This window comes from Anopheles coluzzii, chromosome 2 (assembly GCF_943734685.1).
Source record: "Anopheles coluzzii chromosome 2, AcolN3, whole genome shotgun sequence".
In the NCBI taxonomy this organism is placed as follows: domain Eukaryota; kingdom Metazoa; phylum Arthropoda; class Insecta; order Diptera; family Culicidae; genus Anopheles; species Anopheles coluzzii.
The window spans coordinates 94172183-94194069 of record NC_064670.1 but is presented as its reverse complement, the minus strand read 5'-3'; the positions used below and the strand labels follow the sequence as shown (position 1 = coordinate 94194069).

At 48.2% G+C, this 21887-nt stretch overlaps 7 protein-coding genes and 1 long non-coding RNA gene across 10 annotated transcripts in view; 6 read left to right on the top strand and 2 right to left on the bottom strand.

Moving 5' to 3' along the window:
• LOC125906856 (uncharacterized) overlaps positions 1-21887 on the bottom strand; it is a 264465-nt gene that overhangs the window by 88033 nt on the left and 154545 nt on the right. The window lies entirely within an intron of this gene.
• On the top strand, positions 67-2514 carry LOC120950390 (uncharacterized). The gene is made up of 7 exons (XM_040368377.2): positions 67-179; positions 251-538; positions 615-784; positions 854-1039; positions 1101-1858; positions 1922-2114; positions 2194-2514. Exons 2-7 carry the CDS (start codon positions 271-273, stop codon positions 2359-2361), a joined length of 1743 nt encoding a protein of 580 aa, XP_040224311.2. The 5' UTR covers positions 67-179; positions 251-270; the 3' UTR covers positions 2362-2514.
• Positions 2976-5589, top strand: LOC120951788 (uncharacterized). Of its 2 annotated transcripts, XM_049607590.1 has the most exons (8): positions 2976-3142; positions 3237-3505; positions 3581-3729; positions 3806-4000; positions 4074-4538; positions 4677-5023; positions 5087-5276; positions 5360-5589. In XM_049607590.1, exons 2-8 carry the CDS (start codon positions 3241-3243, stop codon positions 5498-5500), a joined length of 1752 nt encoding a protein of 583 aa, XP_049463547.1. In that variant the 5' UTR covers positions 2976-3142; positions 3237-3240; the 3' UTR covers positions 5501-5589. The 2 variants fall into 2 exon arrangements, with proteins under 2 accessions (XP_049463547.1, XP_040226645.2); XM_040370711.2 differs by having other exon boundaries at positions 4074-5023.
• LOC120951428 (uncharacterized) lies at positions 6258-8551 on the top strand. The gene is made up of 7 exons (XM_049607591.1): positions 6258-6326; positions 6397-6548; positions 6609-6885; positions 6965-7116; positions 7179-7355; positions 7431-8179; positions 8246-8551. The coding sequence occupies exons 3-7, from the start codon at positions 6624-6626 to the stop codon at positions 8481-8483; spliced, it is 1578 nt and encodes a 525-aa protein (XP_049463548.1). The 5' UTR covers positions 6258-6326; positions 6397-6548; positions 6609-6623; the 3' UTR covers positions 8484-8551.
• LOC120951427 (uncharacterized) lies at positions 8817-11081 on the top strand. The gene is made up of 6 exons (XM_040370133.2): positions 8817-8938; positions 9009-9469; positions 9544-9729; positions 9806-10524; positions 10589-10763; positions 10839-11081. Exons 2-6 carry the CDS (start codon positions 9029-9031, stop codon positions 10959-10961), a joined length of 1644 nt encoding a protein of 547 aa, XP_040226067.2. The 5' UTR covers positions 8817-8938; positions 9009-9028; the 3' UTR covers positions 10962-11081.
• On the top strand, positions 11308-14148 carry LOC120950079 (zinc finger protein 865-like). Its single transcript, XM_040367825.2, has 3 exons — positions 11308-11425; positions 11856-12705; positions 12795-14148. Exons 2-3 carry the CDS (start codon positions 12097-12099, stop codon positions 13131-13133), a joined length of 948 nt encoding a protein of 315 aa, XP_040223759.1. The 5' UTR covers positions 11308-11425; positions 11856-12096; the 3' UTR covers positions 13134-14148.
• On the bottom strand, positions 16488-19068 carry LOC120950078 (casein kinase II subunit alpha). Its single transcript, XM_049607592.1, has one exon. The coding sequence runs from the start codon at positions 18857-18859 to the stop codon at positions 17828-17830; it is 1032 nt and encodes a 343-aa protein (XP_049463549.1). The 5' UTR covers positions 18860-19068; the 3' UTR covers positions 16488-17827.
• LOC120950075 (telomere zinc finger-associated protein-like) lies at positions 19494-21850 on the top strand. The gene is made up of 3 exons (XM_040367821.2): positions 19494-21094; positions 21162-21515; positions 21586-21850. Exons 1-3 carry the CDS (start codon positions 19682-19684, stop codon positions 21721-21723), a joined length of 1905 nt encoding a protein of 634 aa, XP_040223755.2. The 5' UTR covers positions 19494-19681; the 3' UTR covers positions 21724-21850.

The following is a 21887-nucleotide window of genomic DNA, read 5'->3' as shown; positions in this document are numbered from 1 at the left end:
ATTTGAGTGGAATTGAAAACAGAAAGAAAGAAATAAGAAATCTGACACATAGTTTGGGCTTGTTTTGGTTTCGAGCGTAAAATCTCCCGCAAGTTCGCTTGGTTCGCTGTGGTTGGCCGTGATATTGGCTGGCTGTTTGTTTTTCCTGCTAAGAGCCACTTTCTGAAGCCAGTAAGACGGTAAGATTAAGGGTTTGTACGTACTTTTTTTTTGTAATTTCATTAACTAACCTTTCCTCTGCCCGCTGCAGCGAACGAACAAGCCGACAAGATGCCGTTTTCGTGCTGCTCCGCGTCGTTCTGCAAAAACAATCGGTACAACGTAAACAGACGCGGCCTAGACATTACGTTCCACACGTTTCCACCGCTGAACTATCACAACGTAAGGCAGTGGATCGAGTTTTGCCAGCGCGAGGAAGATTGGCTGCCGAACAAACACTCGGTACTGTGCTCGGCACACTTCAGGGACGATGATTTTCAGATGAACAACTGTCCGATCATCAAGCAGGGCAAACGGTTGAGACATCTCAAGGGTTATGGTATGTGGGATGAGTTGTGCAGTGCAACTTTTTATGTGGTTTTACAAGCGTTTTTGTCATTTCGTTCCCGTTTCAGCCGTTCCTTCCGTCATGAGCCGTCCGCCGATTACACTGTCCAAGCGCCAAAAGCTTGACGAGGTGCGTATAAAGCTGCTGGCCAATCTTTACAACAAGGACGAGCACAATACAGGATCGGAAAATGATCACACGTACAGCGAGGCGAAGACGGACGAGCCGGAACAGAGGGTATGGGAAGTGAGGGAACGGGATGTAACGGATGGTTTTATCACAACGTGTTTCGTTTTGCGTCGACAGGATCCTTTGAATGGGTGTAAGAAGAGTATCTACTTTTTGCAACGATATCCCAACGTGTGCGCATTCTGCTTGAGACTAATGGAAGACGATTCGGTGTTCCTGCCGCTGGGGCACTTTCACGACTCGCTGGAGTGTACCATCGAGCAAAAGCTGGATGAAATAACTGGCGATCCGATGGATCAAGAGGTATGGTGTGACAAAGCTCATTCCGATTGGCGTTAGTTAAAAACATTCATGCTCGTTTTAGGATCGAAGCGATGTACAAAACCTGCTCCCCGACAAGGTGTGTGAAGAATGTCTAGAAACGCTGATAAAATTCCACCAGTACCAAAGACAGCTGGATTGCATGAAGAAATTCAGCACCAGTATTGCACACCTGCTGCACGGCAATCCGAACCCGTTGGAAAATCTGTACCAAGACCAGGGTCCTTATCTGGTGAACATACTGCGCAATCTGGATATTGCTCAAGGCAAGCGGATAAACCAATCGCTGGAGCAGGTGCTGGAAGAGGTGACATCGTACGGGCAGGATAAGCAGAACCTACCCATATACGCGGAAGGTCCAGCGGATCCGCGATCGTTCGACCAGAGCTCTAGCACGGACGATGCACTGTCGGAGAGTATGGACACATGCGACGAAAGCGGTACAACCGGGCCAGCAGTGTACAAGTCTTCCGGTACGGCACGGTCCGGCGAACGGACGCTAGAAATCTATGAAGTGCCGCACGGGAATTCACGCAAGCGGTTGGCTGAAAAGAATGAGACCCAAAAGCTGCACACCTGCCCGTACTCTACGATCTGCCAAAAGTGGTTCCTCACGGAAGAGGCCGTGCAGCAGCACATCAAGGAGGAGCACAAATCGTTCGATTGTCACATTTGCGGCAGTAAGATAGCGTTCTACGATCTGTACCAGAAGCACATGGAGAGTCACACCATTGCGCGCGCCCTGCTGAGGTCTCACAATCGAACGAGAGCGCTGTCGGAATCGATTAGCAGTGTAATAAGGTAATGGGAGGGTGTTTTAAAGCAAACAATTATTAATGTGATGGCTTCTCCCTCTGTCCACAGTGATGAATCGTCCCAGCTGGAGCAGAAGAAGCGACCCAAACCGACCGGCAATTATGTGTGCGGAACTTGCCTTGGCGTGTTTGTGGACGATCAAGATTTCAGCAGCCATCGGTGTTCCTTAGCATCCAGCACAAAGCTTGCAACGCCCCAGGATATTTTGCTGTCCAAACGAAACAGAAACTTTACAATCACGGTAAGGGGCCTACCCACGGTAGCAGAAACTTTACTACTGCCCGCCATATTAATTGTGATCTGATTCTTCTCTGTTTCAGCCTGAACATGCTGTAAGTGCTACTGCTGGATCGAAATGTATAGCGAGTAAAACTTTCTTCCCACCCGTTGGTACTGCAAACCACAGTAACGACAACAGCGTCAAGCTACTTGACATCGAAATTCTCCATCAAGAGCATTCGGCAGCAGAATCGGAAGAGAACGATTGAACTGAACGGATGCTCGCGTCACGATGGGTTGTCCTGTCCTGTGATTGATAATAAAATCAAAAATCGGCTAGGAAAAAGGGCCACAAGAATTGCAACAATTTGAAGTGTAAAAACGCTGAATTAAGATTAGGATTCCATGCATTATTACTTTTTTTTTATTAGCGCCATTAATAATTCTGATTGTGAAATATATAATATTTTTGTAAATATTAAAATAAAAAAAGGAAAATATTTACAAAACTGCTACTGCTTAGTATTTAGAATTGATTCAAACACGTGCGCGCTTCCATGTTTAACGCGTGAACGCCATTGTGCTCAAAGTTTCTATTAAATGTATACTTCTATTCGACGGACAGAACAATATCGGACATCAATTGCTTAGTTTTTGATATTTTAATGACTTCCATTAATGTTTGTTGAATATTTTATGCATTTCGCGAAACGCAACCATTTGCGCGACAATTACGCATCGAAGAGGCAATCTCAACGGTTTGTTTGGGTTTAAAACAAACGCACACCAATACAATGACGCATCAAGCTGTATAGAACAATTGCGACGCACACAACTAAACGTCTCTTTACCTTTGGTTGGAGCTGTCAAAAAAATCTTTCCTTTTTTTCTTTGTTTACAAAGTTTGTTGTTAGTGGTTCGTGCAAAGAAGTTGGCGTACAGAATCAAACACAAATTCGTTATTTATGTGAATTTATCCGCTCTGATCGATTTTTTACTCTTTAAATAAATTTTTTACTTGTTACAGTTATCAAACGCAACAGCGCGTCGGTGCGTAATAGTGTATTAAAGCCGATCGACGGTACAAGCGTGTGGTGGTGACCATGAGTAATGTTTCCCGTTTTCCCATCTGCCTTTTTTCCAGCAATATGACCAATTGTTCGTGTGCCGTAGCGGACTGCAACAACAACAGGCGGAATGTGAGAAAACGCATGCTCGACATTGGTTTCCACACGTTCCCGAGTGATCCGGTGCAGAGGCAGCGATGGGTCAAGTTTTGCCAGCGCGAACCATCCTGGCAGCCAAAGTCCTGCGATTCGATGTGTTCGGTCCATTTCAAAGATACCGATTATCAAATGTCCCACTCGCCGTTGATACGATTGGCAACGAATTTGAGAAGGCTCAAGCCGGATGGTATGGTGGCACCGAGTGTCTTACCGCCTTTCTTGGGGCCTTTTTTCTGACTTGCGCTTCCCGGTATCTTTCCAGTGATTCCCACCATCCGGAAGGGCCGTGCTATTCCAGTAGCAGCGCGAAATAAGCTTGCCCGGGAAGCCCGGCAGAAGCTCGAGCAGGAGCTGTACAGCAAAGACGATCAGGATGTAGACATTGACGAAATATGTAAAACGAAATACAAGGTTGGTGGGGTACTGTAGCGCTGTAAACAGAACAGCTCATTCGAAAGCATTATTTTTGAACGAATTTCTTCAACAGCGCAGCGGCAACAGCTCCTCTGTGCTGAGCAAAGTTGTGTACCGGTTGAACAAATTCCCCAACATTTGTGCATTCTGTTACAAAACCATCACGGACGAGAGCGTGTTCGTGCCGTTCGATTCGCAAAACGAGGAACTGCAATGTACGATCGGCCAGAAGTTTGACGAAATAACGGGCGAAACGATGGACCGAACGGTAGGTGTATTGTAAAGGTTCGTTAAAACACCGGAGTAACTTAACATCCTGCTTCCCGGCACTCCAAAACTAGGAACGAATCACGCTGAATCATCTGCTGCCGGACAAGGTGTGCACGGAGTGTCTGGACGTTATGGTAAAATTTCACCAGTACCAAAGACAGCTGCAGTGTTTGCGCAAATTCAGCTACGGGCTGGCACGGCTGCTCAAGGGCAGCCGAAAGCCGCTGGAAACACTGTACCAGGAGCAGGGCAGCTACCTGGCCCGCGTGCTAAAGAACCTAAACATTTGCCCCGGGCCGGAAGAGAAGGTGACACTCGAACGGCTAGAGGCGGAGGTGGCAACGTACGGGCGCATCAAGAAGTACACGCTGTTCGTACCGAAACCCATGTCGATGTGCAGCCTCCTGCACCAATATGCAGCGGCAATTCAACGGACGGACCCAGTCAACAAAAACAGTAACGAGCAGGGAGTACAAATGCTTCACGAGGTAAACATCGTGGAAAAGCCACCAGTTACTACTGCTTCAACCAGCCAGGTGGCAGCCGCGCCCGCACACAGAGACGATGCACAAGGTTCACCGCCCGAGAAGAATGCACGCAGCGGACAGCGGAAAGCGGAGAACGAGGCGAATCACGCGAGGCTCTGGAGGAAGACTACTGCTTCCACCAGCCAGGTGGCAGCCGCACCCGCGCACAGAGACGATGGACAAGGTTCACCGCCCGAGAAGAAAGCACGCAGCAGACCGCGGAAAGCGGAGAACGAGGCGAATCACGCTAGGCTCTGCCCGTACGCGGCCATCTGTAAGGAGAGGTTTGCGGATGAACAGTCGCTGCAGGAGCACATTGCGAATCGGCACAAATTTTTCCACTGCAACGCCTGTGGTGTTAAGATAAAGTTCTACGAGCTGTACACAAAGCATATTGAGAGTCACGCTATCGCACGTGCTTTGCTGCTGTCGCATAACAAGAAAGCGACGAACCAGGAGCTGGAGTGTAAAAACTGTGGCAAGACGTTCCAAAGGTAAGCGAATACAACATAGCAATTGCAAGTGCCATGCGGTATATAATCACATTATTTACGCAGCGAGCAGATTCTTCGACGCCACGAAACAACCCATGCCGGAGAGCGCAACTACGTGTGTGGCACCTGTTTGGGGGTGTTTTTAACGAGCGAGGAGTTTGGCAAACACAAATGTCCCACCGTAGAAATGAGGGTGGAAACGGCCGAGGATCCGTTTTCGGATAATGTTCGAGTCGAACCGGCGCTTAAAAGGGTACACGAAAAGACCGTCTTTGGGTTTGGGTACACTCATTAATCTCTTTTTTTGTATCAATTTCCTTCATCCGTTCTTCATAGCCCGACTATAAACCGGACATTCAAGTTGTATCAACGCGTGCTATGCAAGAGTACAGTAGTACTGAGGAGATGATAACGGAGGAAGAATATTTGGAGGAAATCCTGGAGGACGATACCGACGAAAAGGAGATAGAAGATTGAGCATAAGAGCTTAAACTTGATGACCATAACAACTCTACCGAACTGGATGGTTCCAATAAAATGACACTTTATAATTGAACTCTATTCAAGCGATCAAAAGTGTTAAGCAATTTAAACTCTCTTTAGCTGTTACCTGGTGGCCGGAGGTTTCATTCTTTGGAGCGTTCGATAAATGACTTTCCATCCTTTAAGTCTCTAGCTCGAGCTTGTTTTCTTGCTAAATTTAATATTTAAAAAATTGGTTAATTGATTTAGAAATTGATTTTTAAAAGTTAAAAAGACAGTTGACATTAAAGATGTGCTCTTTGGAGCGTAACCACAACTCCGATCCGATTCCGGCTATTGTTAGTCCGATTCCTGCTCCGGCAAAATCTGAACCACTATTTCCGCTCAGAGATTTCCGTCCGCTGCAATTTGCTTGTGATCAGGCATTTCATTTCGTTGTGTTTGTGTTTCCTTCACTTTGTGCGTGCACTTCGTATACAGATCTTTGAATCGAAGGCAGACTCCGGATAATTCCGGATAACTCCGACGACTCCAACCGATTCCGGACGACATCGGATGACTCCGAACGATTCCGAACGACTCTGGATAATGCTGGGCGGACCTTTCTTCCGGAGTCGGTTCCGAAATTATCGGAGTTGACACCGGATTTTGGCAAACTTTATCCATCACTAGTCGACATGCTACGTATCCGAATATATTTCATCGTGTATAGGGTACTTCATGTTGGAGGACAAACAAATCGTTTGACAGTCTTGTTGGTGTTGTTTATCTTTTTAGCGCCTTCCGAGTTGATTGGTTTCATTCGTGTGTTGAACATATCGTAAATCTAATTTCTAACATCAAATACACTCTTTTTGCGAGGTATTTATCAGTTTTCTTCCGCACCGCAGTGTTACTTTACTCCGGATGCTCTGGGGAACAACAACTTGGTTTGTTTACCTTTGTATGTGAATGGGCTAGTGAAGCAAAGGCACTAAGCAGGCGACGACTTTAGAAAGCATATTTCAGTGTAAATTACTCCACAAAGCAATAACGATCCTTGGTACGTAATTTGGATATGACCAATTGAACGTTTTATAGTGATGGTACCTCTTATTTCCAGCACATTTACCACAAAATGCCCGAAGGCTGTTCGGTAGCGTCCTGTACCTTCAACCGGGAGCGGGTGAAATCCCTTCAGCTGGACATCATCTTCCACAAGTTTCCCACTGACCCGCTGCTGAAGCAGAAATGGCACGAGTTCTGCAAACAGGGCCCTAACTGGAAGCCACCCAAGAACGGTTTGGTGTGTTCGAATCACTTCACAAAGGATGATTATCAAATGACCCGGTCCCCGCTGCTGCAAGCGAACCGGCTGTATCGAATGCTTAAAATCAATGGTACGGTTGGGCGGAGTTTAGGTTGCTTTGTTTAGGGAGTGGTAATTAAATCGTTGTTTCGATCCCTTCCCGATTCCAGCGGTACCATCCATCCGGAATGGTGTGCCCATTCCCATAGCGACGAGCAGAGTGATTGAAGAGGCGACACGCAAACAGCTGTACGAACAGCTGTACAACAACGGCACTGCCCACGGCATAGACGCGGTCGAGGAGCTGCTGCAAGGCCACAAGGTACTAAACTGACCATGTAGTGTCGCTGGATTGTTCGTAACGATTGCTTTCTGTCGTTGTAGAACCGCTTACCGAGCTACGTTTACCGCCTGCACCAATTCCCGAACCTGTGCGCCTTCTGCTTTACAGCTTGCGCGGACAACAAACAGTTCTTTCCGCTCACTCAATACCATAACGAGCTGCGTTGCACGATTGGTGAAAAGTTTGACGAAATTGCAGCAACAGCGACGGATAAAGAGGTACGTGAGCTTCGTGGCTTGGTGTGTGTTGGCATGGTACCGACATATTGAGAATTGTTTCTTTGGCTCCAACAGGAACGTGCCGCCCTGCAGCACATGCTGCCAGAGAAAGTGTGTAAGGCGTGTTTGGACGCACTCGTATCGTACCACCAGTACCAAAGACAGCTGAAATGCCTGCGCATGTTTAGCACCGGGATGGCACAGCTGCGCAAAGGGAACCGCAAACCGCTACAAACCCTGTACGCAGTGGAAGGCGACTACTTGACGAACGTGCTGAAGAATCTCAACATTTGTCCGGAGACGGAGAAAGTGTTTAACCTGTATCCCGAGACGGCACAGGGCGTTACGCTGGATATGTACGTGCAGGAACAGAAACCGGAGGTGGCGGTTGCCTTCCCACCCGTACAGCAGCACACAAAGATAAAGGTAAATGAGGCACCCGCGGTGGAAATGGTTGTCGAGCAGGCTACGGTAGATGCGGCTCCTAGCATCTCTGCTTCTGCCAGCGGCCTTCTGGCGCAGAAACTAAAACGCGGCAGACCGCGGAAACGTGAGCCGGACGGCAGCTGGAAGGAGACCTGGTGCTGTCCGTTCGTGAACGTTTGCAACAGGTGGTTCGCGGACCAAGCCTCCCTGAAGCTACACATGGCCACCCGGCATAAGTACTTCAAATGCGACACCTGTGGGTTGAAGGTGAAGTTTTATGACGTGTTTAAAAAGCACCTCGAAAGTCACGCCGTCGCACGTGCGCTGCTGTTGGACCATAATAGTAAAAGTAAGAGCGCGGGAGTGAAATGTGACATCTGCTTGAAGGTATTTCAAAGGTAAGGGACACACGGCAACGGGACATATGGGACATTCTTTTCATTCGTATTCTTTCGCGATTTCAGTGCCGCAGTTCTAGAGCATCACATGCAAAGTCATTCTTCGGCTGGGACCGGTGTGTTTATTAGTTTGCCCCAGTCTGGCAGCAACAGATTCAGTACAAAAAAAGGTGGCCACCAAACGAGTGATTCAACATGTATCGATGATTCGGAAAATGATGCGTGGAGTGTCGATCCGCTAGGCTCGGAAGAGGTGCCCACAAAGGGGGCATTACTGTCTTATTTAGATCATGACTACATGTAGGTAAGGTTGGAAGCGACGAACATGAAATGGCAGAACAGAATAAATGAACACATGTTTTCAGAACTCAACGGAATGGCTTCGAATTTATCTGAACAAGTTTAGCCATTTCTGCGTAGTAACCTGCGTTGGCGTAGCAACCTACGTGGTCATGCCAGCCTATACATTAATCCTTAGAGATTTATGAATCTTTGAAGAGTTGATTCGAGATTTGAATCACTCATTACTGTAAGATTCATATGAATGAATCACAACGAAAGATTCGTGAAACCCAACGTGTGGTTGATATCTGTCAAACTGTGCTAATCAAAATGGCCGCCATAGGAAGTGGATGAAAATACCTGCTTGGACCAGGTGTCTGCGTGTTTCTGTTTGATTGTTTGTTTATTTCGTTTCAAAAGTGAACAGTCCTTTTCACCCTCTAAATCGAATCTTGTGCCAGCTCTTGCATACTTTTGGTAAGCTCCTGGCGATGATAATAACACGTGAGACACCATTGTTAAATGTATATCCCCATCCCGTTTCCAGCATAACCCACGGCCCCCGAAATGCCCAATTCCAAATGTGCGGCTGCATTCTGCAACAACCGCCGGGTGGATGTCAGGAAGCGCAAGCTGGCCCTAATCTTTCACGCCTTCCCGGCGGACGAGGCGCTGCGCAGCCGATGGATGGCGTTTTGCCGTCGGGGCGTCGATTGGACGCCCTTCAAGACCGACGCCGTCTGTTCGGCCCACTTTCGCCACGAGGACTATCAGATGGCTCACTCGCCGTTGCTAAAGTTGAGCAAAAATCTGCGCCGTTTGCGTGTGGATGCGGTTCCTTCGGTGCGGGAGGGGATGGTTGTTACCATTTCCAAAAAGCAGAAGCTCGAGGAGCTTGTGCGCCAGCAGCGTTTGGAAGAGCTGTACCGGCAAAACAATCCGTCCGCGGAACCGTCGACAGATTTCGATCACACGTACAGTGGGGTGACGGTAGCGGACGAACTGAAGGTACAATTTTTCGCTCACAGTGGAGTGGAAAATGGGATGAGAATGAAGTTAAAAAGTTTAATCTTTTCCTGCAGGATGAATCGCCCATGCTGGAGAAGATTGTCTATCGGTTGCAGAAATTTCCCAACCTTTGTGCGCTCTGTCTTCGGGCGATCGATGATGAGAAGCTGTTCACACCGTTCGCTTCCTACAGCGAGGCGCTGGAAAGTACGATCGAGCAAAAGTTTGATGAAATAACGGGAGAAGTAATCGATTCGAAGGTAATAATGAGGGTGAGGTAGCAAATAGGGAACCATCCTCTGAACGTTCGTTCTTTATTCTTCCCCTCGGGTACAGGAACGTACCGGCATCCACCATCTACTGCCGGATAAGGTGTGTGCGGAGTGTTTGGAGGTGCTGATACAATTCCACCACTACCAAAGACAGTTGCAGTGCTTGAAAAGGTTTAGCACCGGAATGGCACAGCTGCTCAAGGGCAACAGGCAACCACTGGCGGAGCTTTACGCCGCCCAGGGAGACTACTTGGCGAACGTTCTTAAGAATCTCAACATATGCCAAGTAGCAGAGGAAAACATTACCCTGCAGCGGCTGGAGGCGGAAGTGGCAACATACGGACGGGTGAAAAAGTACACAACGTTTGAGCAAGATCTTCCCCGACCTGACACCAGCGCGGTGGCGAATCGATGCGAGGAAACAATTCCTGCAAGCTGTTTTCAAATCGATTGCAGTGCCACTTCCCCCAGAGAGGCAGAACAACGGCATCGATCCCAGTCCACCCAAGAAGCGGACGGTACGGGTAGAGCGAAAAAATGGATCTGTCCTTATGAGGAAATTTGTCGCGAGTGGTTCCTGGATCAAGCCTCGTTGCAGAAGCATATCCATGATGATCATAAGGTTTTCAAGTGCCGTACCTGTGGGTATAGGATAAAATTCTACGATCTTTTCAAAAAGCACGTCGAAAGCCATGATATCGCCCGGGCGCTATTGCTGTCGCACAACAAAAAAGACACACCAACGGAAGGGAAATGTGAAACGTGCGGGAAGCAGTTCCAAAGGTATTTTAATGCTGGTGTGTATTGCTAAAAAGTACCAACAATCGATCTTTTGTATCATTTACAGTGACGAACAGTTACGGCGCCATAGAGAGACTCATGCACATTCCGGGAACTATGTGTGCGGTAGGTGTCTCGGTGTGTACGCCAGTGAGCATAAGTACAACAATCATCGGTGCAGTAGGAGAGTGCATGAGGCCACCGGTTTGGGACAGTTTGAAGCTATGGGTGCAACAGCACAAGTAAGTAAATTTAGCCATTTTCATAAATGTTGTGAAATAAGAAAAATAATCCATTTCTTTATGACTTATTTGCAGTATGATTGTGAGTCAGATATAGAGGACGAATTATTATCCCAACAATCGGACGAAACTGGTCAATTTGCAGACTCTAGGCACCATAGGAATGTTGAACTGCTTAGTATCGAGATTCTACAGTAAAATCTTTGTTTTTCTCGTTTAGAGGAAGGCATTTGTACAAATGTTGAGCTCCTGCTGGATGAATGATTAATCGATTGTGATTAAAAAGTGTAATTTTGAAATCGGCGATATTTTTTTCAAAAATTAAATACGATTTTACATTTTTTTGCATAACAATCCTATTATTTTATTTCATGTTTTGCCAAAAAAGAAATACTCCCTATAAATTGAAAGAAATGTACAGCGCAACCAACGGTCACCACAAAACATCGAACTAAATCTGTCATCCACGCGACCCGTTGCGATGCGCGCAAAACGATCGATTGCGTCTGCTGCGTGTAAACGTCACGCTCGTCTTGATGGTAAACAATTTGGAAAACAACAATCTCGCTTGTGCCCCCTAAAAACCAAAGAGCGACGACCACAGCGTAACATATTTTCCGCCATCCTGCGATCACTGAAACCGCCGACCGTCGTGGTAAATGGTAAGCCAAAAACGTTTCCCTCTCCCTACGCTCGCCATTGCGCGGGGCAACTCTGGGCAAAACTTCGGCAAATGCCAAGGGGATGCCTCCTGCTACCGCAAGCTACCAAGCCACCGTGCGTCCATTGTGGAAGGTGAAGCAAGACGGACCGAAGCTCTTAAGTAAATAGTTTGTTTGGGGGCAAAACTATCAGCATCATCATCTTTCCGGTTAGAACAAGTTTCGTCCCCCGAATGTGTGTGGGAGAGTGTGTTTTGCTTTTGAGGTTGATTTTGCTACACGGCTGGCACAATGACGCCCCGCTGAGTGTGTGGTGCAGTGACGTACACACGATGTCCTGCTGTGCGTAGAAGTAGAGGAAGCGAGCAAATGATGCGGAAAGACGTCTCGAAGCAATCCTTTTTTCATTCATTTTCCTGTTTAATTACAGCGATTGAAAGGGACTGTTGAAGACATTTGAATACATTGGACGCTTTTCCTCGACCTGATGCGTGGATAGAGTAATACGTAAACTTCATGGTGAAAGCTCCCTACTACCGCTAAAGCTTCGCTTCAGGTGCAAATACCGGGATCGGGCATACCGAAAACAGCACACACACACATCCAAGCGTATACCCATGCCTTACGCCTCTAGCCGCTCGCAGGAACACTAAGCCCCACTACCCCTCTCCATGGACGAAGCACGCATGCATCCAAACGCTGGCGCCGTGGGCAGATCACAACCGATGCCGAACTACGACCAATTCACGCCAGCCGATATGAAAAAGTATTACCCACCCGGTGCAATGGCGAATGTGCCGCCGAATGTAGCGGAAGGCTCCTCGATACCGCTACACTTTGCGTCGCTCGCCGGGCTAGATCTCGGCAAGCGGTTAGGCCAGCCGGATATGTACTTCAAAAACCCTTACAACACGGAAAGCGACGAAGATGGATCACCGGAGGCTGCCAACGGGATGCATCTGGCTGCGGCGGCGGCAGCGGCAGCAGCAGCTGCGGCTGCATCGGTCACTGGTGGCGGGGCGGCCCAAAAAACCAAACAACCTCGAAAACGGCAAAGTACCGGCAAGCGCAAGCCAAAGCTTCCGAAGGAGGAGTCACCGGCCGAGCTGGCGCTGCGCAAGTTCCCCTGTCCGGAGTGTCCCCTGTCGTTCAAGACGGGGTACCACCTGAAGCGCCACCATGCGACGATCCATCAGGACCAGCGGTTCCCCTGCACGGTGTGCCACACGTCGTACGGGCGGCGCGAGAAGCTTCGTGCGCACATGGAGCTCATACACAAGGTAAGGATGCCAATGGGAGGTTTGGGGGAGAAGATAGGGGAACAAGATTGAAAAGCATCGCTCAAACTAATTCCCCCGCTTCGATTCAGATTCAAAGCTACTTCGTGTGCGAAATCTGTCTGGTTTCGTACGAAAGCGAGGATCTGCTGCAGCGGCACGTGTACCGCCACGAGCACCCGAAGCCGCTCGAGTGCGCCACGTGTCTCACGCCGAACGCGCGCACGTCCGACGGGAACTACAGCGGCAACCATATCTGCATCACGTACCAGAACAGCTACGAGTGTTGTGGGAAGGATTTCGGGTACCATTACTACTACAACCGGCACATGCTGACGGTGCACAACATTAAGACGAATGCGCGGGTCAAGATACCGAAGGGCACGCTGCTGAGCCAGTTTCGCGCAATGCGCTCCTCGCGAGGATCGTGAAATGGGTGTGTGTGTGTTCGTGTTGTCCCCCTCCCAGGATTATTTTAGTATATAGCAGCAAGTTGTGTACTGGTGCTGGGCTGAGTGCGGTGGCAGCAGGTCTTGTTTGTCCCGGTGACTACGGAAGGTGGAGAACGTTCTTCTTCTTTTTTTAAACAATAATTTAACAGCAAAACAAGAGGATAAATCTCAACACTGGTCAAGGGATGGGAAAACCTTTTTACTAGATTTAATGGAAGAACATATTTTGTGTCCTCAGCTTATATCAGTTAAAGTAACTTTCATTTAAATGCTGTTAGTTTAACGTGCAATCTGGAATTGAGTTGTGTGCGATTAGTAGTACTTCAATTCTTCAGATGATTGTGTCTGTTTTACTGATTTTTAAATAGTCTGATCGAAGGAAGGACAGAAAGAGAGGCACAGAGAATCGTGAATAATTCATAACAAAAGGTCAAACACGCTGTACCCTGTTCACAAGCGAGCATTGCGAGTAGATATTTTCTATAAAGTCTTCTAAACGAAATTGGGATTGAATTTATGCAACAACTCTTACATGGACAGCACAGTACAGAGCCAGTCAGTCAGTCAGGCGACCACTATTCTTCCACCATCCCGCATTGAGCCCGTTTCGTACCGCGTTTGGAAGTATTACACCTCAGCAGCAGCAGCAACAATAAAAAAAAACGAAAGAAAGTAACAATCACACATTTTAAACCCGTCGAATCGTGTGGTGTGTGAGACGTTAGAATAATTGATTATTAAAAATTAAACACTCTTCTACATGGTCCAGCCCTACGCACGTTGCTGTGTGTAGGTAGGGGTCGGAACTACGTTTAGGCAGTACCATTTCACATAGCGCTAAAACACACACAGAAACCCTTTGAATTTGTATATAGTTCGTCCTTCTTTTTGTTTTTCAAGTGTATCCACCCGGAACAGGGTGGCAGTGGGAGTGTGGAAAACAATACACAATTTAATGGACGAATAAAACCCGCAAATCGCAAAGAGTAAAGAAGCATGTGAGTGTGGTAGAGTTAATGTTTTGTAGGATGTCATCCGAACGAATGAAGTGAACCACGGGTTGTTGGATTCTCCTTCCAAAGATTCATCTTTATTGTTTATCCATATTGTTTTTGTAATGGGAAGAGATTGGGATGGGGCAATTAGGGGGGGATAAGCATCGACATACCCAAATTTTAAGGAAGGAAGAAATTGAAATAGTTAATTCAAACATATATACTCTAACGGTTATTTTATAGATGCATTTATTTCACGATCACCTAACGACTTGGGTTGATTCATTTGAAAAAAAAACCCTCCTCAACGTCGTACGCCTTTCCAGCCCGGGAGAGAGAACCACGAATTGGGGGGTTTTAGGTGTGTGTTTGTTAAAACAATAATCATAAAAAAAGACACAGGGTAAAACATAATATGCTAAAGATATCCACGCCATGCTTAACAGGAGGACCACGTGATTGCATCAACGACTGGCGGAAGTGGAAAAGGAGTGACAAAACAGATACGCAGGGAAGGGAAAGCGCTTTTGCCCTTAACATACAACACAAGCTTCCACCACATACATCCACTAATTATTATGCTCCACTACGGGGGGTCGCTTGTGTCCACGCTCGACATCAATTCACTGCGGGAGATCTCGGCTCAGCTCTGTCTGCCTTCCCTGCTTCACCACTTCCGGTCTGTCTGTCGCGTTGCAGTTTTCTTCTCTCCGATCCGTCACGGTTAGCGGGGAGTTGTGAACGGTTTTCTAAATTAACCCCCTGTGGAGGGGCAATGTTGTGGGGTGATTGGTTTAAATAACGAACAGCGACTACTCTACGACAGTAACAACAAATATGTAAAACAAACGAAATGCATATCCTGCCAACAAACAGCCTACTACTACTAGCTAGCAGCGAGCGTGAATTGATCGATGAGCGTCCCTCCTCCCTCTGAGCAGATGTGGGCTGGGGATGTGAGACTACCGTTGAGGGAGCGGGTAAGTTTTTTTTCTTATTCTTTCCTCTTCCTGTTGATCATAATCACCCCCCGACCTCCCTCGCCCCGTGTTAACCAATGGGTTCGATTGGTAGAAGGGGGTGGTGGGAAAGGGGATTTCAGAGGCGGCCATTTTGAGGGTATTGTTTTTTTTTATTAATATTTGATTTCACTTTAATTACAAAAGAAAAGAGCAGAACAAAATACCTGTTTTGTAATAATCCTAGCGTTCTTTTTTTTGTTTCATTTTGTTGTTTGTTTAAATCTGTTTCTATATAAACTGCTGTTTTGCTTACAATGAGAAAAAAAAGATGGGGAGGAAACGGAAAGTAGTAGACACGAGCGAAAAACAAAGCATGGTGGTTCGCACAGACTAAGAGGGTGTGTGTGTGCTTGTGGGAAGAACCGCACAAAGCTAAGTGTAAAACGAGAGAAAGTCTAGCATAAGTCGGTGAAGAAAAGAAATAGTTGAGATACATTTAAAAACACAAAACGATGGAAACGTTGGATACTAGCGGAGAGTTTAATGAAAATGAGAGAACCTTAGAGAGAGAGACATAGAGAAACGAGAACAGATGGTTTTAAAAGGATACAAAAGAAATGAAATAGCAAGAAGAGGGAAAGCATAAACACATCAATTCTTCTCATCATAATCAAACAATCCTACTGGGGGGAGGAGCGATACAATCAAACATCAAGGGCACCACTACTTTACGAGTACGCTTGTGGGAATTGGTGGCGTTTTTCCCCCCTTTCCAAATTACAAAGCGAAACCCATTTTCACGAGCAAGTGCAAAGAACTGAAGGAATTAGCTAGCGCAGAACTTTCACCGTGAGACATTTTACTGCAACTCCATCTTGCATTTCTATGGGGGATGGTGGTAGTTGGTTGTTTGCAAAAACGCGTCCGACCTTCAAGTGTTACGTACCGAAAGAACCTTCACCAAACACAAGCCCCGGGGGTTTGCTTCCGCGCTTTTTCTGTGTTGCGCGCGCTTCTTTTTTTGTCGCAATATTTTTCATGTTCACACACGGGTACACAGCGGCTGCACGATCGATACCCAATAATTAGTGTCGCGATACGCTCACGCACTCACAAACTGAACCACGTAGCAAAATAGAGAGAGAGAGAGAGAGAGAGAGTGAGATAGGAAGGTATGCACTATGAGCTTAGTGCACATCGAAATTCAAATGACCATGGGGTGTGGTGTGTTAGGAGTTCTTCTTCTGTTCGCTTGCTATCCTGCGTGGTGTAAATGCGTAAGCCTACTATGCTGCTTCCTGCTTTTGCAAAAAGGATACACCGCCATGAAGCTTCTGTTGCACCTCAGCAACGCCGGGTTTTTTTGAAAAAGGGAGTTACGGTTGTCGAATTCATCCTGGGTTTATATTTATATGTCATTGAAGCATGATCATTATATGTGGTGCTAAGAAATGTTCATTATCCTGCCTAATAAATGAGTGTTTTTACGGGTGAGGTGGTGGGGCGTGAAGGGGCTATCTTGTGATTCCTAGCCTTCGCTTTCTAGTACCCGTTCCACTAACCGGGGCTTTCTGCTGCGGGGTTTGAATGGGATTTGCTACAAATGCTTCGGTCACGGCACGACAGGCGAAGCGGGCAAAACATGTTCATGTCCTTTCTGGCTGCCGTGTGCCCCGGTTATACGACTCCTATCCTTCGTAAGGTTAGTGGTTTGATGTTCGTGCCTTGCATTATTCCTTGTTTTACTAGATTTACCGATGTTTGTTTGCTTTTGTTTTCCTCCATTTCCCTTTTATGCTTTTCTCCCTGCTGAGAAGATGGGGATGGAGATAAAGCGCATTTTACATGAAAGGTTACTTATTTGATGTTCTTAGCATCTTCTCCTCAAACTCGCACTCGTACTTTCTCTGTTCGCTATCTCTCTCTCTCGATCCTTCATTTAATCGCTCTCGCTTCGTACTTGCCACTTTCCCTCAGTTGTTCAATGCGTTTTCTGCTACGTTTTAAATTCTCTCATTTAGCATATGTGAACCTATTCTAAAATAATCCCCGCTTTTTTTGTTTTGTTTTGCTGTTTGTTGTTTGTTTCAAATATTCGGGCTAAACTTTTTCTTCCCCTACTAGCTGTTTTCTTCATGTTTTGTTATACGTTTCTTTTTCTGTGTTTATCAATATGCCGATTATTCGTTTTTCTTCTTCTCTCTCTGCGAAAGCGCACGGCAATGAACACGCACTCAATCCGGAATGGGAAAGAACGGCATCCAAAGCTCCCGCGTTCCCGCTCTCACGCCCGTTCCGTCAAAACCTTACTCGTTTTAAGCGCGCTACTTACTCTTCATTTTCGCTCGACACCTCCCCGGCGCTCGGTCATGTCCGGCCGACAAGCACGCACCATCGTCGTCGTTCTCGTTCCGTCCCAGGTGTGAATGGTTAGCAGCGCCGCGTACGCACCACATCCTCCCAGCAGCATCCGTGCCAGGCGCGATCCTCCACCGAGGGCGGCGAAAGGAAGGGAGACGGGCACACCGAACGGAGTGGGGTGGCGTCGGCTGCATCTTATCCACCCGTTGCTGCTGCTGCTACTCCACTGCTGTCCAAGGTGGAAATGCTTGCTCCCTCCTCGCTGCGGTACGTTGGTGCGCAAGGACAGGGCGGCGGCAGACAAGGTGGTGGTGGTGGTGTGGACGGGCATGACGGAGGAGGGCAGGGCGCATGTTTAGTTGGTGCCGCCCTTGGCGGAGGAGGTCGGCGGTGGCGGCATCTGCCCGTTGACGATGATGGCAAAGTACGGATGCTCCATGGCCTCCCGCGCGGTCAGGCGCTCGAAGTGGTCGTAGCGCAGCAGCTTGTCGAGAAAGTCGAGCCCCTCGGGCGACACCAGGTGCTGGTTCTCCGAGTGGACGAAGCGCTCCCATCGCTTGCGCGAGTGGCGCGACAGGATGTCGTTGAAGCGCGGATCGAGCTCGATGTTGTATTTGTCCAGATAGGCGAACAGGTCCTCGGTGCCGAGCACCTTCGCGATGCGCACGAGCTGGTCGTAGTTGTCGTGGCCGTGGAAGAACGGCTCCTTGCGGAAGATCATCGACGCGAGCATGCACCCCAGCGACCACATATCGAGCGAGTAGTCGTACATCTGGTAGTCGACCAGCAGCTCCGGCCCCTTGAAGTAGCGGCTCGCGACCCGCACGTTGTACTCCTGCCCCGGATGGTAGAACTCGGCCAGGCCCCAGTCGATCAGGCGCAGCTTGCGGTTCTCGTGATCGATCATCACGTTGTGTGGCTTCACGTCACGGTGCATGATGCCCAGGCTGTGGCAGTAGTCGAGCGCCTTCAGCAGCTCGTACAGATAGTACCGGATGTCGTAATCGCTGAGCGTTTGGTACAGCTGCTTGAAGTCCGTGTTGTTCACATGCTCGAAGATGAGGGCCGGCGTGCGGGAGACCGGATCCTTCACCACCGCCAGCAGCGTGATGATGTTGGTGCCGCCCCGCAGATTCTCCAGGATCTTGATCTCGCGCTTGATCTTTTTCTTCTTGACCGGCTTCAGAATCTTCACCACGCACTTCTCGTTGCTCGTCATTTTGATCGCCTCGAACACCTCGCTGTACTTGCCCCGGCCCAGCTTCCGCACTAGCTGGTAGTCATCCTGGTTCACCCAGTCGACGATGTAGTTCTCGTAGTCCCAATATTCACGTGGTTTATGCGAATTTACATCCGCGTACACCCGCGCACTGCTCGGCAGCGTCATTCTGCTGGTTGCCGTCGTTGCAAACGTAGGGACTGGTGGCGTTTCTGTTCACCTTCTGCTCGCCGTTTTGCTATCTTTTCGACCGACCTTTTGCTACTTCGCCGTCCCCGTTTGCTGCGCGCTGCTGTTGCTGCTGTTGGTCTTTCCTTTTTTTCCTACGGCAACTTTTCTTCCCTATCCGAAAAGGGCTGCCAAAAGACAAACGTCGCAAACGTTGACATGACAAGCGGTTTTGACAACGGCTCGAGGTCGCCCGTTTACGGTGCACCGTTGCGTACTTCAAGCCGGCTGCAGCTGCTCGATCGCAATGGAAAACGCTCTTTTGGGTGTCAAAAATTGCAGCAATTGTGTGAAATGCGCTGAGAAAAGCTGAAACCACATTTTTGGGAGGCTTTCATTCGATTTTGAACCATTTTTACAGTGATTCATTTCATGCAAAGGTATCTTGGCATTCCAGGGTGCAGCTGGCCTCTGGATTGGTGAATTTTGGCCTTATTACTAAGCTTTACTCATGTTTGGCAATAGTTTTGTACTAATGTAGCTATAATTAGTAAAGCAATGCAGCAAGCCATCAAAAGAGCGAGAGGAAAATGTTTTTTCTGCCTTGCAAAAAGGCGTGCAAAGCACAAGAAAACAAGAAAAGACATCGATGCGGACCAAGTACACAGCGTCGGCAGTGTAAACGCAACGACCGAGAGCGGCGTCCAACGAAAACAACAAAACTTTCCACACAGGGTGAACAACCGGCCGCAGTGTTTATGTTGTGTGAAACTATTTTGTGATTTAATTTTTTAAATTTCCCCACATGCTGGTGTCGCTAAAATGACCGTTTTTAATTTACTAACGTTATCGAACGTTTGCCGTGCCTGTTTGCAGTCGGTACACCCCGATCAGATGGAGACGCTGGACACGCATCGTCCACTGCTGGACGGAACGATTGGAACCTTCCTGCAGGACATCACGTTTCGACTGCCCGCGAATGTCCTGCCCTACCTGCCTGGCTCCGTGTGCATAGCCTGTTTGGAGGTGATGGAATTTTTCAGCAAATATCGCCGAAAGATGCATCATCTGCACGAGTTCCTTGTCGCGCTGGTGCGTGTGAAGCTGGGCGATGAAATGCCGCTCAGGGAGCTGTTCGAGAGCCGAACGGAACAGCTGGAACTATTGTTTCGCGATCTCGACCTGTGCAACGCGACGGAGGCTGGCGTGGAGGATCTCTTGCAGGAGTACGATCAGTACATGATTGCTTCCATGAAGCAAGATGATGGTGATAGCAACGAGCAGGGGGACAGCTTGGAGGACCAGATTGCACTAGCAGAGTCGGTGCAGTTGGAAGAGTTGGTCCCGTTCGAGGAATCGGCCATGGTGGACGAGCCTGTGATATTGGAACAGCTGGTGCCATTGGATGATATATCCGAAGAAGAGGTCACTCCGGATGATAACTCGATAGTGGAAGACGAAGTAGAAGAAGAGTCGATTCCGGCAAAGCATAATGAAAAGAAGAAACGGAAAGTTATCCAAACAAGCAAACGCGGTCGATTGAAAATAGAGCTCGAAGTGGATGTGGAAAAGGATGCAACCGCGACGGATGATAGCGAGGGCGAGAAGGAGAAAAGCAATCTCGATCGGGAACGCTATCAGTGCGAAAAATGCCCTTACAAATCGTACCACACCGTTGCGTTCACTATGCACACGAAAAAGCACCAGCTGAACGAGGGAAAGGTCGGGTACGTGTGCAACAATCCGTTCTGCTTGCAGCTGTTTGGTACGGTGGACGAGCTAGAGCAGCACAAGGCCAGCAACCCGCACAGCCGGTACAGGTGCGAAATTTGCGGCAACGAGCTGAAGCATCGCGTCTCGCTCGAGGTGCACATGGAGCGCCACGTCGGCATCACGCGCTATGAGTGCCAGTACTGTTCGGCGTCGTTTCACACGCGCACCGAGCTGACCAACCATCTGGCCGCCATTCACATCAGCGAGGATCGGGCCGAGTGCGTGCAGTGTGGGGCGGTGTTTACGAGCAAGAAGCTGCTGAAGCAGCACCTGGAATCGCACACCCTGGTGCGCAAATTTGGCTGTGCGGTGTGTGGACGACCGTTCAAGACGCAGCACCATTTGAATCGACACGTGAAAGCGGTCCACACCACACGGTCCACACGGTTCCAGTGTGAGCACTGCGATGCGTCGTACAGCCGGCGGGACAAGTGGCGAATGCACGTGGAGAGCTTTCATGGGGTATGGGAACGCGAGACGCGTTTGAATTTCAATTGCAGTTTGAATTAATGTTCCATTTTCATTGCAGATACAAACATACTTCGTGTGCGACATTTGTGTCCGATCGTTCGACACTAGTGAAGCACTGCAGGAGCACCGCCATCGTCACGAGCATCCGAAAAAGCTGGAATGTGGCACGTGTCTGATCGTTTGCCTCACACAGGAAAGCTTCGACCGGCACACGTGCATCACGTACCAGGAGGATTATGTTTGCTGTGGGCGCGATTTTAAGTACCACATGCTGTACAACAAGCACATGATGAGCCACGGCATTAAGGTGAACGCTAGGGTAAAACCGAAGACGAATCTGCTGCTGGGACAGGAAAGGGCTATGCGAGCGGCACAATTGTCTAAGCAGAGTTATCAGCGGAAGATAAATAAGGTAAGCGGAATGTGTTGCGAGAGTTAAAAACGGTTAATTTAACGGTCCATCTTGCGTCGTTTCATTGTAGATGAAATCTTCCAAGCAAACTAGCACGCAGCAACGTGGCCAAAAACATGTCCAGGAAGGCGAAAACAGTGTAGAAATAATAGAAATCAAGGAAGAGGAGCTTTTCCCAAACGACGCACAGCAGCACCGTATGGATTGAATTGGCTGTAGTGGCTTAAATTGATTTAGCTTGACCCGTAAGGACAGCTCTCTATCCCTCCAACATTCCAAACAAGAGACAAAAGTGAATAAAACTGTAACGGGTACGTAAAACATAGTTACGATAATTTCGGATTCGCTTCATTTTGTGCAAACGGATGCCGA